At 40.8% G+C, this 15,048-nt stretch overlaps 1 protein-coding gene across 8 annotated transcripts in view; it reads right to left on the bottom strand.

The window, feature by feature from the left end:
* Positions 1–5,314: 5,314 nt before the first annotated feature.
* LTBP1 (latent transforming growth factor beta binding protein 1) overlaps positions 5,315–15,048 on the bottom strand; it is a 208,315-nt gene continuing 198,581 nt past the window's right edge. For all 8 annotated transcript variants that reach the window (XM_076334287.1, XM_076334289.1, XM_076334288.1 and 5 more), the window contains 3 exons: positions 11,338–11,460; positions 7,593–7,742; positions 5,315–6,348 (listed from right to left, as the gene is read on the bottom strand). In XM_076334287.1, the coding sequence (XP_076190402.1) occupies positions 6,179–6,348; positions 7,593–7,742; positions 11,338–11,460 (443 nt within the window). In that variant the 3' untranslated portion in view covers positions 5,315–6,178. The remainder of the gene's footprint in view (positions 6,349–7,592; positions 7,743–11,337; positions 11,461–15,048) is intronic.

Raw genomic sequence — 15,048 nt, 5'->3', positions numbered from 1 at the left:
CAGACTATATCCTGCTGGGGATTTTGGAACAGGTCCTACCCACCCTTCCGGGCAGTTACCTCCTGGATGAGAAGTGGCAGAAATTAAACTTTTAATGTGAAAGAAATAAAAAAATCTGCTTAGCTGTACTCAACTTTTCTGCCAGAGACATTCCTCATTAAACACACATGGTGTGATTTTTCAAAAGAGCTTGGCACAGCCTTTGCTCTGCTCCCACTGGAATCCATGGAGGTGCCACAGGTTTCGGTGGGAGGAGAGCTAAATCAATATGGAGTGCTTTGGAAAATCCAGCCCAGAATGGATCCTGGCAGCGAGAGTAGATAGGGATTGGAGGTGATGCTGAAATTGTCACGTAGAAATTTTCCATGCTGGCTAGCAGTATCCTCTCCATCCCCCTTGGTTCAGAGCTAATGGAAAGCAGTGTGTGGCGAAGCATGACTTGAGGGGAAGGGAAAGTCAGTGTAGAAAGAAATAAGAATATCCAAATTTCCTCCCTCCTCTGTGTCTTTTGTCAGGACGAAAACTTTACTGCAGAACTTCCCTTCTACCTGAGGTTGTCACTTAACTCTTCAAGAACATATTGATCGATAGCAAGCAACAGTGTACGTTTTGCGTAATGCTCCTTCTGGATGGGATTCTCCTGAGATGGGCTGAGCAGATCGGTGTTCTGTTTTCTCCAAAGTGAAAGGCATGCTCCTGGCATGTGCTTAGGTGTGGGAGAAGAAGGGAAAGGGGTCACATCCCCTCTGTCAGGTTCCTTGTCTCACATCAGGATAGGGGGCAGAGGCTGCTGTGTCAGGTCACAGCCTCCTCTCATGGAAAAATGTAGTTTTGAAGGGATTTCTGGAGGGCCCCTAGTGCAATCTCCTGCTTCGGGCAGGGCAAACTTCAAAGTTCAGCGAGGTTGCTCAGCTGCTGAGGCACAGAGGTATCTTCCCAGCCCTACAGCTTGAGAGGGAGAAGAGCAGAGCAATCACAGGCCCCAGACACAGCTGGGACAGAACATGCAGCCTGAAGGCTTTCATTAAGAGTCTCTGAGTCAAAATACGTATCTGGTGATTCAGTGGTCTTGAAGGAAATCTGACATGGCTGACATTCTGCATTTCTTTGGTTTACGCCATTCTTTCCGCACCAGATAGTAAAATCACTTATTAATGCAGGTTGTCACAGGATAATCCTGTTTCAACACATGTTCTCTTTTTGGTACATGGGCACTCAAATGGTAAAGGTTGGCGGGGGTGGTGTGGTGTTGGGGTTCAAGATCTTTCACAGCTTGGTGTGAAAACACAGCCTGTGCCAGCTGTGGAGGTGGTGCCCCAGGAGGGTCCAAATTTTCTAGTTCTGCTGTGTGAGGTTATTCCTGCAGGCGCATGCAGTGACTGGAGCCCGGTCCTTGGCATTCTCCCAAAGAATGCTGTTACTCTCTCACAAGCTGACATCATCACTCATTGGGAAGCCTTCAGCAAATGGCTGATTTTCCTCATTCACTCACTCTCAGTTATTCTGCTCCTCTTTTGGACACATCACTTTTAACTTTCCTAGGTAAATTTCAGATCTTCTGATAGAAAAAGCTGTGTAAATACCAAATAATGATCTCAGAAGTGAGCAGTAGCCTCTGTGTCACACAGCAATTCACCTCTTCTTTGCTTGAATTGCTCCTTAATAGCTCCCTTGGCCTGCTTGGTGTTAGCAGAGTCCCCAGCAAGTACAAACTACTCTTGAAAGTGGGTGGCTTTATTAAAAGAACAATACTGTAGTCTCTTCTAGAGGCAGCAGTGAGGTTTTCAAGTTTGCTGTGCACTTCAAAAGAATGCGCTGTGGTTCAGTTGTTGGCCAGATCAGGCCCGTGACACGCTCTAATGGGATCTGTCACCTTTCCTTTTGAGAAGTTAAGAGAGAGTGCCAAAGCCGGGAGCTCCTCTGCTGCCATATGGACATCACTCAAGGGGCACTGAGGAACCCAAAACTCAGATTCAAACTCCCATGAGGGTGAGGATCACTGGGAGCTAATAGGTCATGATAACCACTTTGGCGCCTTCAGTGTTTTAGGACTTCTCTTAGTCAGGAGTTTATTAGAGTGTGTCATTTGCCACTGACTAGCTGAATATTTGTCGTGACTGCCAGTTTTGTCTCTTGGATTGAAATGATCTGTCCAGCTGTGACTGTTTTTTCCCAAGGAATGTTAGTGCTCACTTTGAATAGTTTTAACATTGGCTAATTTTTCACTGAATAGCATCCCAGCATGAAAGTATCTATTCATATCAAATGTCTTTCTAGCTGAAATGTGTGTCACTCTAGTTCTTTAGTAACTTCATTCTCATTAACACAGCAGCATTATAAGGGAACTAGCAGAATTCAGTTCTACCATGTCAGCAATTTTATTTTTTGTAGCAAGGAAATGGCTGGCTGAAAAAGGACTAATTTTTTTTTTTTAAAGGGTCCATATGTATGTAAAAAGTATTGGTGCCATTTGGTATAAATTGTAATCAGTTCCAGACTCTGCTGCACTCAGAAACTTGAATCATGGAATTGTACGTGGTGGTTTCTGTATTTTTAGGGCTCTCACCTAAACCGCAGCTCTTGTAACATATAAATGGCTACATCCATGGTGTCCAATCCCTCGTTTTAATGATGCTAAGAAAATGTTTGTTTAACTATGAATCAAAATTGTATTCCTGAGCCCTGCAGCTTTTCAGGTGAAATGACAGAACCAGCCTTGCTACACTGGGGCAAAGTAGGTGGGCTCCAGAAGCTGAGGTCAGATCGGCTGAATTTCACTTAATTCCTTCAATTGTGGTTCCTTTGTTAAAGCATTTCTGAAGGCCTGGAGCCAGGCAACGTGGAATACTAAGCACCGGGATGTAAGTGGAGTTTAGGCTGTTTGGTCTGCTTTTGGCTCCCTGTGTGTGTTTTAAGGCATATTAGAGGTAAGAGGAGGCAAAAGGGAAAGGCAGAAGCATGCACAAAGTATGTTGTTTGCTTATATAGTATCTGTAATAGAAGAGTGCGGCTGTGATGAGAAGGTTTTCAAGCTTCACGCAGGGCTTGGGTCAACTGCTGCCCTCTTGAATTAGGCAGGGGAGATGGAAGGTGGCTGGACACACCAAAACCTCTTCTGTGAATTGCTGGTAACAGAAATTGATAGGCGAAGAGGCCACTTAGGCTTAGGTTTGCTGGTTGGTTTGTTTTCTGTGGAACCAGAGCCAGTGTATGCCATCTCTCTGAACCTACTGGTAGCCTTTAACCCTGTGACCAATTTCAATCATGTGTGTAAGGCAAATGAGACGAAAAGACCAGTACAGTCTGAGGTCTGTGAAGTTTGATGAACAGCTAGAGACAAGTGACCCAACTAACCCTCACTGCTGAGAGCACAGACAACATTTGGTTTGGCAGCAGTTGTGTCAATGCATGTGCATCCGTCAGCCTGTCCTGGCACCCACAGCTGCAGACGGGTTCTGCCTGTACTTGTGGAGAGTGGCAGAGATACAAGGAGCTGGAGTTAGTCTGCTGAGGAGAGTTACAAGGAAAGGTTATAGGAATTCAGGCTTCGTTTTAGTTTTGTTGCTCATGGAACAGCTTGCGTTTGGATTGGTTTTTTTTGTCTGAAATAACAGAAAGTAAGGGGGTCAGAGTGCATATTGTCTTGAGAACAGCGAAGTCTCAGGCTATTCTAAACTTGTTGTTTTAAAAAGATGTAATAAATCAGCAAGGAGCCAATCTTGTGGCTCAGAATTACATGTTCAGTACAGTGTTTGTCCCCAAGCGAAGACTTGTAAGGGTACTGAAGTTTGAGTGTTATTTCCTCAGCTGTCATACTGGTATACTCCCAGGAAAAGCAGAGACCTGTACTGCCATTTTAACTCCCTAGCTGGGGAGGGACTGAAGGAGTACTGGGGTGTCGAAAATCTGAGGCTGTGGTGCTGACTGCAATGGCAGCTTTGGGGCCTAGGCCATCTTTGAGAGGTGAACACAGCCAGTTCCTGAAGTGGGAGGAGGCCATCTGGAGGTGGGAGTGGGGGGAGCACTGTCTTGCCTATGAATTTTCATGATAGCTGAAAGCAGACCAGAGCTCATCTTGAATCCAGTGGAAGGTTGTAACTGTGACTTTGGTTTTTATTAAGATCATAGGATTAACCTTAAGCAGGACAACTAAGAGCTCTTTAGTCCTGGAATTCCCTAGTAAGACCAGACCTTCCTTCCTTCCTCCTTAACCACAGCAGGTAAGCAAGAATGAATTTTTTTTTTGTAATTATAGACCAGCTGTAGTGTTTGTAGTCTACCTCTTTTGACTGAGAAGAGCAACTGGCCCTCCACCCCTCTCCTGCTTAATTCTAGAAAAGTCAAGAGAGTTGGGCACTTTACAAAGAGTGTCTTTCTTAAAGATCCCTCCCCTCACAGTTTTATTCAGAAATTTTTCTTGCATTTTAACATACCATCAGATCTTAAATGTACAGTATCTTCACTAGTCCTAGTGGTAAATTCCAGCAGAGAGGAGGTGCCCTGGGAAGGACAGATGCTTCTGCACATTAACAGGCATGTGGGCTTTAATGAGTGCGCAGTACGGAAAGGAATACAACTTGTGATATTTTTGGTTCAGTGGCTGACCTAAATATTGGAAAAGAAATTTGATTCAGAACCAAACCAAGTATTTCTTTTTTTTGGTGAAATGAGAAATAAAAATCTGTTTTTTGGACAATTGGACCCAATTTGACCCACTTTTTAAAGTCTTATGTTATCCTTTTCCTTTTAATGCAGGGCAGGTCTAAAAGACACAGCAAAAATGTTTCATTTGGAAAACATCAAATGGACCTGTTTCAGGATTTCCAAGGCAAACTCTTTCACTGTGGAGAAGGTCAAGGTGAAACATCTGTCAGTCTCCTAATCTCTTCCTCTCCTTCCACTGAAAAATAGAGCTGATGGGAAGGTACAGTTCATCAAGAAAAGGAAATTCTCCTCCTTCTCTTCAGTATTTTCTGAAAACCAGGCCATCATACTGAAGAGCCTTATTTGCAGATTTAGTGGGAAACATGCCTAAACCAGGAAAGATGAAAAATTCCATGGGAATCAGCTTCCAAGTCAAACAGTTTCTGTAGGTCTGTGTTTGAAATCTTCCCTCTGGAAGCCTAACTTCGGGCATCAACTAATTCAGATTCTGGTCTTATTAAAACAGCATGAGAAGGAAAAACCAGCCAGACAACTCCCTACAACTACTGTAATGTAAATTAATTCTAGTACTGTAAACACCTGAGGGGTTGATTCTTGTAACATAAACACCAATAAAAGAAAAAAAAGCCTACAATTAGTAAATAGCTTTTTTCTAAAAAAAAAAGGTGATTTTATTGAGTTTTAATATACAGCTTTAACATGTTAGGGTAATCATACAAGATCTCTCTTGTGTTCAATTTACACATTACAATACAGACGTGAGCTAAAATCTTTTGTTTTAATGTACAAAAAGAATCCAATGTTGTCCACTAGCAGCTTTGAACTTGGCAAGAAAGGTTCTAAAGACTTTAAGTGCAGTTAACAACCATACAGAATACAAAATGAATATAAGGACTTTTCGCCAAGGTATATAAACATTTGAAAACAAGTGGTGCCTGCTCCACAGGGCAGACAACTAGCAAATTAAAAAAAAGTCACTGACCAATGTTCCAGAGAAGGAGGAGCATTACCCTGTGTAACAGTTCTTATAAAATGGCCTAAGACTATCTGTATCATAGAATTTGTACTGATCAGAAAAAAGGTCTGAAAAGAAACAGTAGGCAAGGAACTGAACAATCAAAAAATGACATAGTAATATAAAATATTTCCAACACTATTTAAATGCCAAATTAATCAAGCAATAGTAAAAAAAAAAAAAACCAAACCAAACAACCAAAGCTCTTCTGTTTAAAATAACAGCACTGTTTTTGCTTATTTTCAAAGATACTTTTTTTCTTATGAACACACTATATACTTGATTGTTTCTTTCATACAGAGTAATGTGTCCATTTGGTCTGTTGCTTCAGTGAAGCTGATACACTACCAGCCCATCATGTCTCACCTTTGACACATTTTAATGCTTTTCTCCCCTTACGTTCGCTACTCCGGTGCCTTCTCTTCTCAAGTTAAATACTTTTCTTCCTTTTCTTTATACAGTGCAGAGTATATGGGCTTAGGATATGGAGACTTTCCTCTACTCCAGTTCACTGTCTAGTTCTGAGTTCAGTGGTGTGCAGTAGTTTGGCTTGTCTGAAGGTACGTACCCTGGGAGACACAAACACTTGTACGAACCTTCTGTGTTAATGCATTTGGCATTCTTGCAGAGAGACATCCTGTTGTTCAGCTCGTTGCACTCATTCACATCTGCAAAAAGGGGACATCAAAACACATGCACTTAAGTCTGGTATGTAGGTAGAACTCATTTATTTCCAGCATTGCCAGGAGTAGAATATGCTGTATGAATACATTGAGACCTGTATGTTCAGTTCAGATCAGGTGGAATTAGGCTGGGTCAAAAGCTGTAACAGATGAGTATTTTATTGGGAAGAGGTGGAAGTTATCATAGGAAATCAACAGTGTATTAAATGGCCTTAAACTGTCAGATCACCAAGTCCAAATTCAGCCTAAGCTGCAAAACAAAAATTTAATAACCACTTACAGGGTTTTATGTGATGACTGAAAAGTGGCTTATAAGAAAGAAACTCCAGGTTCTTAGTATAATATCTGTATTTTAAAAAATCAAATACTTTAGGAGCTGTTGGTGCTGTCAACTAAATAGTTGTGAACAGCAAACCACCTGCACTCAATATTGTGCAGCACTGGCCTGAAATACACAGGAGTGACATCTTTTCTCGCTAAAGAGGCCAGCTTGCCATAAAGCCCTAAAGATTACAGGGCATGCAGGCAGCTTATTATGATACAGCTGGGAGACCTCAGCTGTGGGTTACGAAGCATAATGCTAAGCAAGGTTAGTACAGACCTTAAACTGAAATACCCACGCACGGTCTCTACTAGGCTTCTACGCAGAGGAGTCTTGTTTTGCTTCATCTTCTCACTAACACTTGCCTTTCCCGTGTTTTGTTGTTTTAATTGAAGACACAGTCATTAGATGTCCTCCTTAGTTGTGCGGATTTACTAGTTTGAGAGCAAGGGGAGTAGTCTGGTCTGTTGACTGTTGAAATCAGTGAGAATCAGGGGCCAAACCCCACCAAGTGGTTATCTGCATATTTAGGTGATTCAGCCACTCTAAAAATCTGCTCCTAAAACTACTCTTCTACTCTGGATCCAGTTCTATCCTCTTAGCTCACTAAAGCCTTTGAAAAACATTTGTTCTGTGTATTAGTGTTAAATTCTTGATACAAGTTTAAGCTTCATTACATAAATGTGTGTCTGCTCACTTCTAGGCTCTTAACTGAACACAGCTGTAACGACCAAGATGAACTGAGGAAATATTTACTGGCCTTTGCAGTAAATCAAGCAAAGTTGGCATCTTTAATGTAATTCAGGTGATCATCTGTGACCCCTTTGTTCTAGCCCCTCCTTAGGTCAAGTGATTTGAGTAAACTGACAGACTAACAGAAGAAGATTGAGTAATACACTATCCTCACCGACACAAGTCATTTTGGCCATGTCCAGGTGATAACCGTCAAAGCAGTCACAGGTATAGCCTTCCTGGACTCTTACACATCGGCCATTTTCACATCCATTCAGAATACCACATTCCTCTGCTTGTAACTCCTCAAAGCTGTTCAGAAAACCTGGGTGGAGAAAGAATTGCAAACAAGTAAGTTACGGAGCTGTTGAATCAGTATACCCAAATGTATACTGAGACTCTGAAATTCTCTCAGAAGTTTACTGGAATGTGACTTGACTTTGCAGAAAATAGGTCAGCTTTAGCAGATCTGCACCATCTGGAGTTTTAAATGCACTGGAAAAGTGCTGTGGTATGTTTCAAGATGAAAACCGAATAACTCTGCAAACTCTTAAGTTTTTAATTTGTGTTAAAAATATGTGATTTTTTTTTTGTAAAGGAAACTGCATAATTTGACAGTATATTTTTTTAAAGGATAAATCAGTTCTAAATAGCACCTTTTATTTTAATTGCTATGTGTATTAACCTTTATGGAAACAAAAGGTAAGAAGTGGTAGTGCAGTTTAGGGTAAAAGTTCCTTAAAATAGTATTCTAGAAAAATAAGGTGTGTGTAGAGGGAAAGAGATGCATTCTAATTTATCTAGAAGAAAACGTACTAAAAAAAAAAATTTAAAAAAAAAAAAAAAATCAATCTCAACTGCCTTAAGGAAAGTAAGAAGAAATCAGAGACTGCTTTCCTGTTGTGGTTTTGGTTAACAACCCTTTGGCTGGTACTTCAGCGACTGGTGCCAATACAAATACCTATAATCTACCAATTGTTCCTTGTCATAATTCTAGATGGTGAGTAGTCAAAGCTAAAGGGTTGTCTTTGCATTCACTGATTTGTACAATGCCTTTTGTGCTCCCTGTGTTAGGGCTTTTTTGACAGTTATGCTTTTATGTGTAAGGAAGGATTTATACTTAAAAAATTATTTGACATTTTTACATGTTCAGAGAGTCTCTCCTGGACTGAATTGCTCCTGTTAGTCCTGCACAAGTTTTTTATTCGTGGAGCAGTGATGTAACGGGACTGCAGATGGCAGCCCATCACATAAAAAGACTTTTGAGGAAAAAGTCGAGAGCATTTGGGAGTTGCAGGTTTACCAGCATAATGAATATGTATCACAGAAATGGAGGGGAAATTGGAGCTGGAGTGGAACAGAGTAGGATACATCTCCAAATCTGCCCCATAACTAATATAATTAATCTAGTGACTCCACAAACAAACTACTGGTTTATCTAAAATCTGTTTACTGATTTATATGGTTGCAACAGCTGTGATACGTAGATTTGCAATGCTACCTAGGAATATGAAATTCTCCCTTTCCCTGTGCTTGTTCTCCTGTCTTTTTATATTTACTCCATCCTGTCTTGGTTCTTGAGGCCCTCTTTTCTCTTGTCCTGCTTTGCCTTTCCTACTCTGCCCTTTCTGTATCGTCCTCCATTTAACTTGTGTACTGTCATTTCCACTCCCCCTGCTCTTTGACTACCTACATTGTTTCTATATCCTGCATTTTCTCTAGCATGGTGGGATTCTTAGTAAGGATCATGCTGGTCAGTCATACACTGAATAAATTCTGGAGATGCTGAACACATAATGTGACATAAGTACTTGCTGACATACGCCACATCTCAAGAACATATACAATAGATAGGATGTATACAAGTGTACATTAAGTGGGAAACATTACAATCTTTTCCACAAACCTAGTAAATTACATCTCAGTGCAATAGTGCTGAGGATATTGAGCAGACTGTCATGATGTATGGTTACAATGTAGCAAGAAACTTGACCAAGTTTCATTATGTTCTCCAGTCCTCTAACAGAGCTTGCGGAGGGCTCATGAGGGTCCTTTAAAGTGAGTATCTTTACTAATTTAGAAAACAAACAGTGCCAAGAAATGGAAAGGTGCCCCCTCAAATACACAGATATTTTTTAAATAAAGAAAAGGCATAATTTATTTGACATATAGAATATGTGTACATATGTTTATGCATGTACATAGACATATGTACACACATAAGGGGTTTTTTTCTCTCTCATAAATACAGTATATTGTAATTTCAGCTAGCTAAAACCAAAATATTTATCACTCACAGCAAGTTCTACTTCACAAAATATTCTACTTCAAAACAGCTGGATAGGACCTGGGTTGTAATTCTAATATGTGTATTTGGTTCTGTGGTTGATTACACACAGGTGACAAATACTACATTGAAGTACATGGCCCTGCCACAGGATGGGAGGTATTGTTGTATTCCTCATACAGACCACAGCAGGATTGTGACCTTGAAGTCTTTGATGCCCTAAACATGTGGCAACTGTATCTGTCAGGGAATATGCCTCTGATCAGGGCAGAGTCATGCAGCTGTGTGTTTTGGGGTTTCTTATGCATTTGCTTGCCCCTGTATCCAATTCAGTGATAGAATGGGAGCAAGAAACATGAGCTCTTAAGCCTCCGTCCCTAAGACTCAGCTGTGGATTCAAAACTGTCCACAACTTTATTGTATTTATTCACTACTGCTTATAACTTGCAAAGTGCTTCTCTCCCACTCAGTATTTTATCTATCACATTGGTTACCCAGTCATCTTTCTGGGCTTTTCACTGTGTTTGGTAGTTATCATCTGCATGACATTCCAATTAGACATCAACACTCAGTACTGTTTAATTAAAATCATCTGGATATAGAGAAATAAGACATTTTACAATTCTGTGTAGAGCCAGAAGGTCATTTAGATGCTACGTAGAAATGAACTCATTAACTTGATTTGTGTAGTTCTATATAAATGTATAAAGTGCAATGTGCGCAAGAAATGCGTATCACCCTTCTAATAGTGTGTTGTAATCCTCCTGCCCTGTTTTGACCTATTGCTGTTACTTTAAAAATAACTCCTCGTACAGGAGAAGCACTTTGGGAAAGAGTGTAGTGGCAACTTGTAGGCCATGGGTGTAAAGCACGGCAAGTTACCAGTTCCTTCTGATACCTCCACTTTTCTTCTCTAAAACTGTGATGAAATATGCTGGACCTGTACAGGGTGGCTGGTTTTGAGGAAGATGCTGAGATCTGTAAGCATTCCTCTCCCACAAGGCTTAATAGTGAGCTGGGCCAGGCCGGTAAAGAACCCTGATATTCCTGAAGTACAACTGAGATGCTGTATACAGTCCCTCACACCCTGCTTGGCAGGCCCTTCCATCTAGCCTGAAGGCTATATACATGCATACTCTCTGATCATACTGTGCTGTACATTTTCTCCGTTGAGCAAGAACGACTTGCATGCTCTCCATTTCCCCCATATAAATTCTGCTGGAAAATCAGGGAAAGCTGGCGTGAAGGGATTTGATTTTTTTTTCTTTTAAACTAAATGCACTCCAAAGAAATCTGTCCCATGCTCCACAGGAAAATTAATTTGTGAGAGGAAAAATGGCAATCCTTTTGACCTTTAGCTGTAAATCTGTTGGTAAATACAAATCTAGTACACTTGGCACAAACTATTTCACTATATTAAAAATTAGTATTTTACTCTGAGCCCAACTGGACTCTTATACAACACTGGCTCTTGAACCAGAACACCTGACTGAAAGCTAGTGTCATAGGAATAACTAGAACATAAATAGGCCACATTACTCAGAAGCAAACAGAAGAATGAAGCCAGCTACAGGGAAATAATCCAAGTTACAACCCTCATTTCAAGTATTTTACATAACAGAAACTTGCTTACGGTCTTCAACAAAGTATGGATTAGTTTCTGGAGTGTAGTGCTCCTCAAAGTCAACCAAAGCATCTTGTCCATATGGCCGTCGAGACCCTGGAACAGGAATGTTGCACAGCTGGGCATAATCCTCTGAGGGGGGAAAGAAAATAGGATATAAAACTAATCACACTTGTAACACAGGCTGCATTACATTAGTCCCAGTGAGCTGTGGTTCATATTAGCTGGAAATAAACTTATCTTCCTAGAAACACCATAAATCTGCAATTTCCACAAGCATTCTCTCTTCAAGAAGAATGTCATTAAAATGTTAATGAGCCAAACACAGACTATTAAGTCATAACAGGGATAACACCAGGGATAGATTTGAGTCAATAACGGTACAAAAAGTTATGGGTCAGGTTCTTCTGGCCTGCACGGGAAGCGAGAGCAGAGGGATGCTGCGTATCCCGCTGCCAATGCACCCCTCTCCAGGGCTCGCTATGGCTACACTCCTCATTCTGGTGGAACAAAGGCTACCCCAGACCATCGCGGCTGCTGACAGAAGCCACCCCAAAGGAAGCAAACTGGAGCAGGTGGGGCCAACCTGCAGAAATCACAGAATGAAAAACCCTTCTAAAATAGCACACACTCATCTGCAAACTGCATCTTCAAACCACAGGCTTAAGGATGAGAGCTGTTCAAAGTCTCCTTGGCCGTGAACCTCAAAGGGCAAGGGGAAGTACACAGGAGAAATAGTTACACTCATTTTCTGCCTCTCCCCAATAGCCAGACTACACAAGTTAAAGCAGACCAAAGCAACTCTTCATTTTAGGTGTCAGAGTCCGTGTCTGAAATGCTGATGCAGAGTTTGATTTTTTTATTTGATTTATTGTGCCACCTCTGTTTCCATTACCGTTTACTAAAATACATACAAGACAATTTATTTGAAAATAGAAACGTTGTTAAAATACAGCAATCCAGGTGCTCCTTTACTGTTGCTACAGACTATTTAGCATCTGTTTCTGTGAAGATTGCCTGGTGTTCTGAGAATCAGGCAGAGTAAGGACGGGAAAGAAAACCACCAAAACAGAGAAAGGAAAAAAAGCCCTAAGCAGATACAAAATCCAAGAATTGCAGATGGTTACAGAGCCAGAAACCTCATGCTCTGTAGAACTGTCCCAGACAGCAAATAGTTGGATAAATCCAGACTGCCTCTAGACAGTACAGAACACAGCCCCACTTGCTGCCCAGCATTATCATTTTGTTTTCACAGGTAGTATCTCCTCCACCTGGAACAGTTTTATTTTGTGCTGAAAACAACAGTGTTCAAAAAGTCTGTTTGAATTCTGTGGTCAACAACTTGGCTCTTTGAGAGCGTAAGACTGTACAGCACAGGCAAAGCTTGTCTGTGCACATCGCAGAACTGTCACGGGTGCCAGTCCGAGTCTGCAGAATGAACTCCCCAGAAAACTTACAAGTCATTGTAAATCTCACCACCTTCTGCTTCAAGTGCAAGGAGATTTCCACCAGTGTGCATCCTCCAGAATATATTTATATACAGTAATAATAATATTCAAACAACCCTCTCCTCTCCCAGATGAAAAAGTACACTGCCCAAGAGAGACATCCCATGGCACGTGAAACAAAGCCAGCATGAGAAAATAAACGGCTTATAGCAAATGTTACTTACATCCCTTAATGCACAGCTTCCCTCTGAGATACTGTGATAATGAGCATAGTTTTAAGAGCTGTCGTAGGACCAGACACACCCTATTCTTCCTTCCCCACATCTAATCCCAAATAACATTCACGTATGGGGACAGCCAGGTTATCATCTCAGACTGACTCCTTCATTGTTTTGTGTTGAGCTGTTCATTACGCCCAAGAGCTCTAATACGCAAACAGAGAAAAGCTGCACAGAAGTGTAAAAGCACCTTCTCACAGATGCACACAAATGTTCTTGGCAAAGGAAATCTATGCTCTACCGCAAAATACTAATTCATCTGGCCTGTGTGGAAGAAACCACCACACAAAACCAGTGAGTGAACGGCAAGGGGACGAGACGAGCAGGTCTGAGGGATCACTGCTTCTTCCACGTGAATGTGATCTGATGGAAAGGATTAGACAGAACCTGGACATTGGCTTCTCAGATTACTCAGTGCTAATTTTGCACTTTGTGATACTGGTAGTAGAAACAATGTTTTTCCTCCTGAAGGAAGCAGTCAAAACACCTGAAAATCCATAGCGCTGGACCTCTCACGTACATGAGAGTTGGGTAGTTTGAGGATTGTGCAAGACTATTTTATATTGCACATTTGCCAATGCAAAGTTGTTTATTATCTAAAGAAGAATAAAGAAATATTGACAATAGAAACTTGTTTCCTGCCACACTGGTCCTTTGCCAATCAAGTTGTGAATGTCTGCATTGTTAGGTCTCTTTATAAGTAAATTAGTGGCGACAAAATGATGAAGAGCTGTTTTAGGCCATATTGTAAACTTAGTATCTGTTACAAGGAGTTGTAACTATATCAAGGTCTTCTACAAGGCTATACATATAAATGTAATAATCCATTAACCTCTTGAAGTCGATTATGCTTAATTAACTGTTAATACACTCTAATATTTCAATAAATTATACATTATTTGCATATAGAGCTTTAATACAAAAGCTTACAGAGCATTAATAGTCTTAAGTCACTTTAGAATGTATACACCTATACTCCTTATATACAATTTATATCATTTTTTGATGCATACTGTGATGATTTGGAATTACCTATACTACTCTCTTAATACTGTATGCTCTGTTTAGTTGTCCAAGTAGTGTAGACTTTTGTAATGTGTTGATTCAGTTACTAGGTGCTCAGGAGATAAACCCAAGGAGAGCAACAGCAACCCACATAAGAAACCAACAGTAGACATTCAGGACCAATAACAATGGCAAGTTATCTATGCCACCTTGCTGAGCTTGCCTTTTTTTTTTTTCCAGGGAAGAAAAGGCTGGGCAGAGAGGAGAGTACAAAGACTGAAAGGCATGCGGGGGGGGCCACAGTCTGGGAAGATCACGAGAACCAGCGTTTTGAAATAAGGTGAACTAGAGACTTGGATGCCTGAGAAAAATGAACCCATCAGAGTCCCCCTCTGGAGGATAGAACAAGTTACGGCAAGACAGATGTGTACATACAATTTCTGTTGTTTTAAACTTTTCCCCTTGCTATGCTATGTTCCTACAGTTCAAATTAAAAATAGTGTATTTTGGGTCACTGCGCTCTATGCTGGTCGCAATTTTCCAGGGAAGGGAACTAAACGAACAGAGTGCCATAAGATTTGTGGGTAAAAGCATGACTGGTGCACAGAAAGTTGCAGCAAGTATACAAATGAGAGAGCAGCATGATACTGCCCTAGGGACATGACAGTAGGAGACAGATCAAGGCGGCGGTAAGAGGGCAGAGAGCAAGGGAAAATTTGTAACTACCCCTGAATGACAAAAGCATTTTTATTTGTCACAGAAATTAATGCTCACTTGCAAAATAATCTTTCATGTAAAGTAAAAAAAAAAACAAACCAAAACCCCCTCATTTTCTGTAATTCACAATCAATGATAAAACCTTTTTCTAGATGGATTTATTTTCCCTGCTCGCTCATCTCCTGGCTGTGATCAGGGACAATACAACTGTGGTTCAAGAGGAAAGAGACTTGTGTTTTTAATATAATTTAGTCTACATTGCTCCATGTGTT

Source organism: Aptenodytes patagonicus, chromosome 3, assembly GCF_965638725.1.
Source record: "Aptenodytes patagonicus chromosome 3, bAptPat1.pri.cur, whole genome shotgun sequence".
NCBI lineage: Eukaryota > Metazoa > Chordata > Aves > Sphenisciformes > Spheniscidae > Aptenodytes > Aptenodytes patagonicus.
Note: the sequence above shows the minus strand (reverse complement) of the source record. Positions and strands in the feature narration are given on the sequence as shown.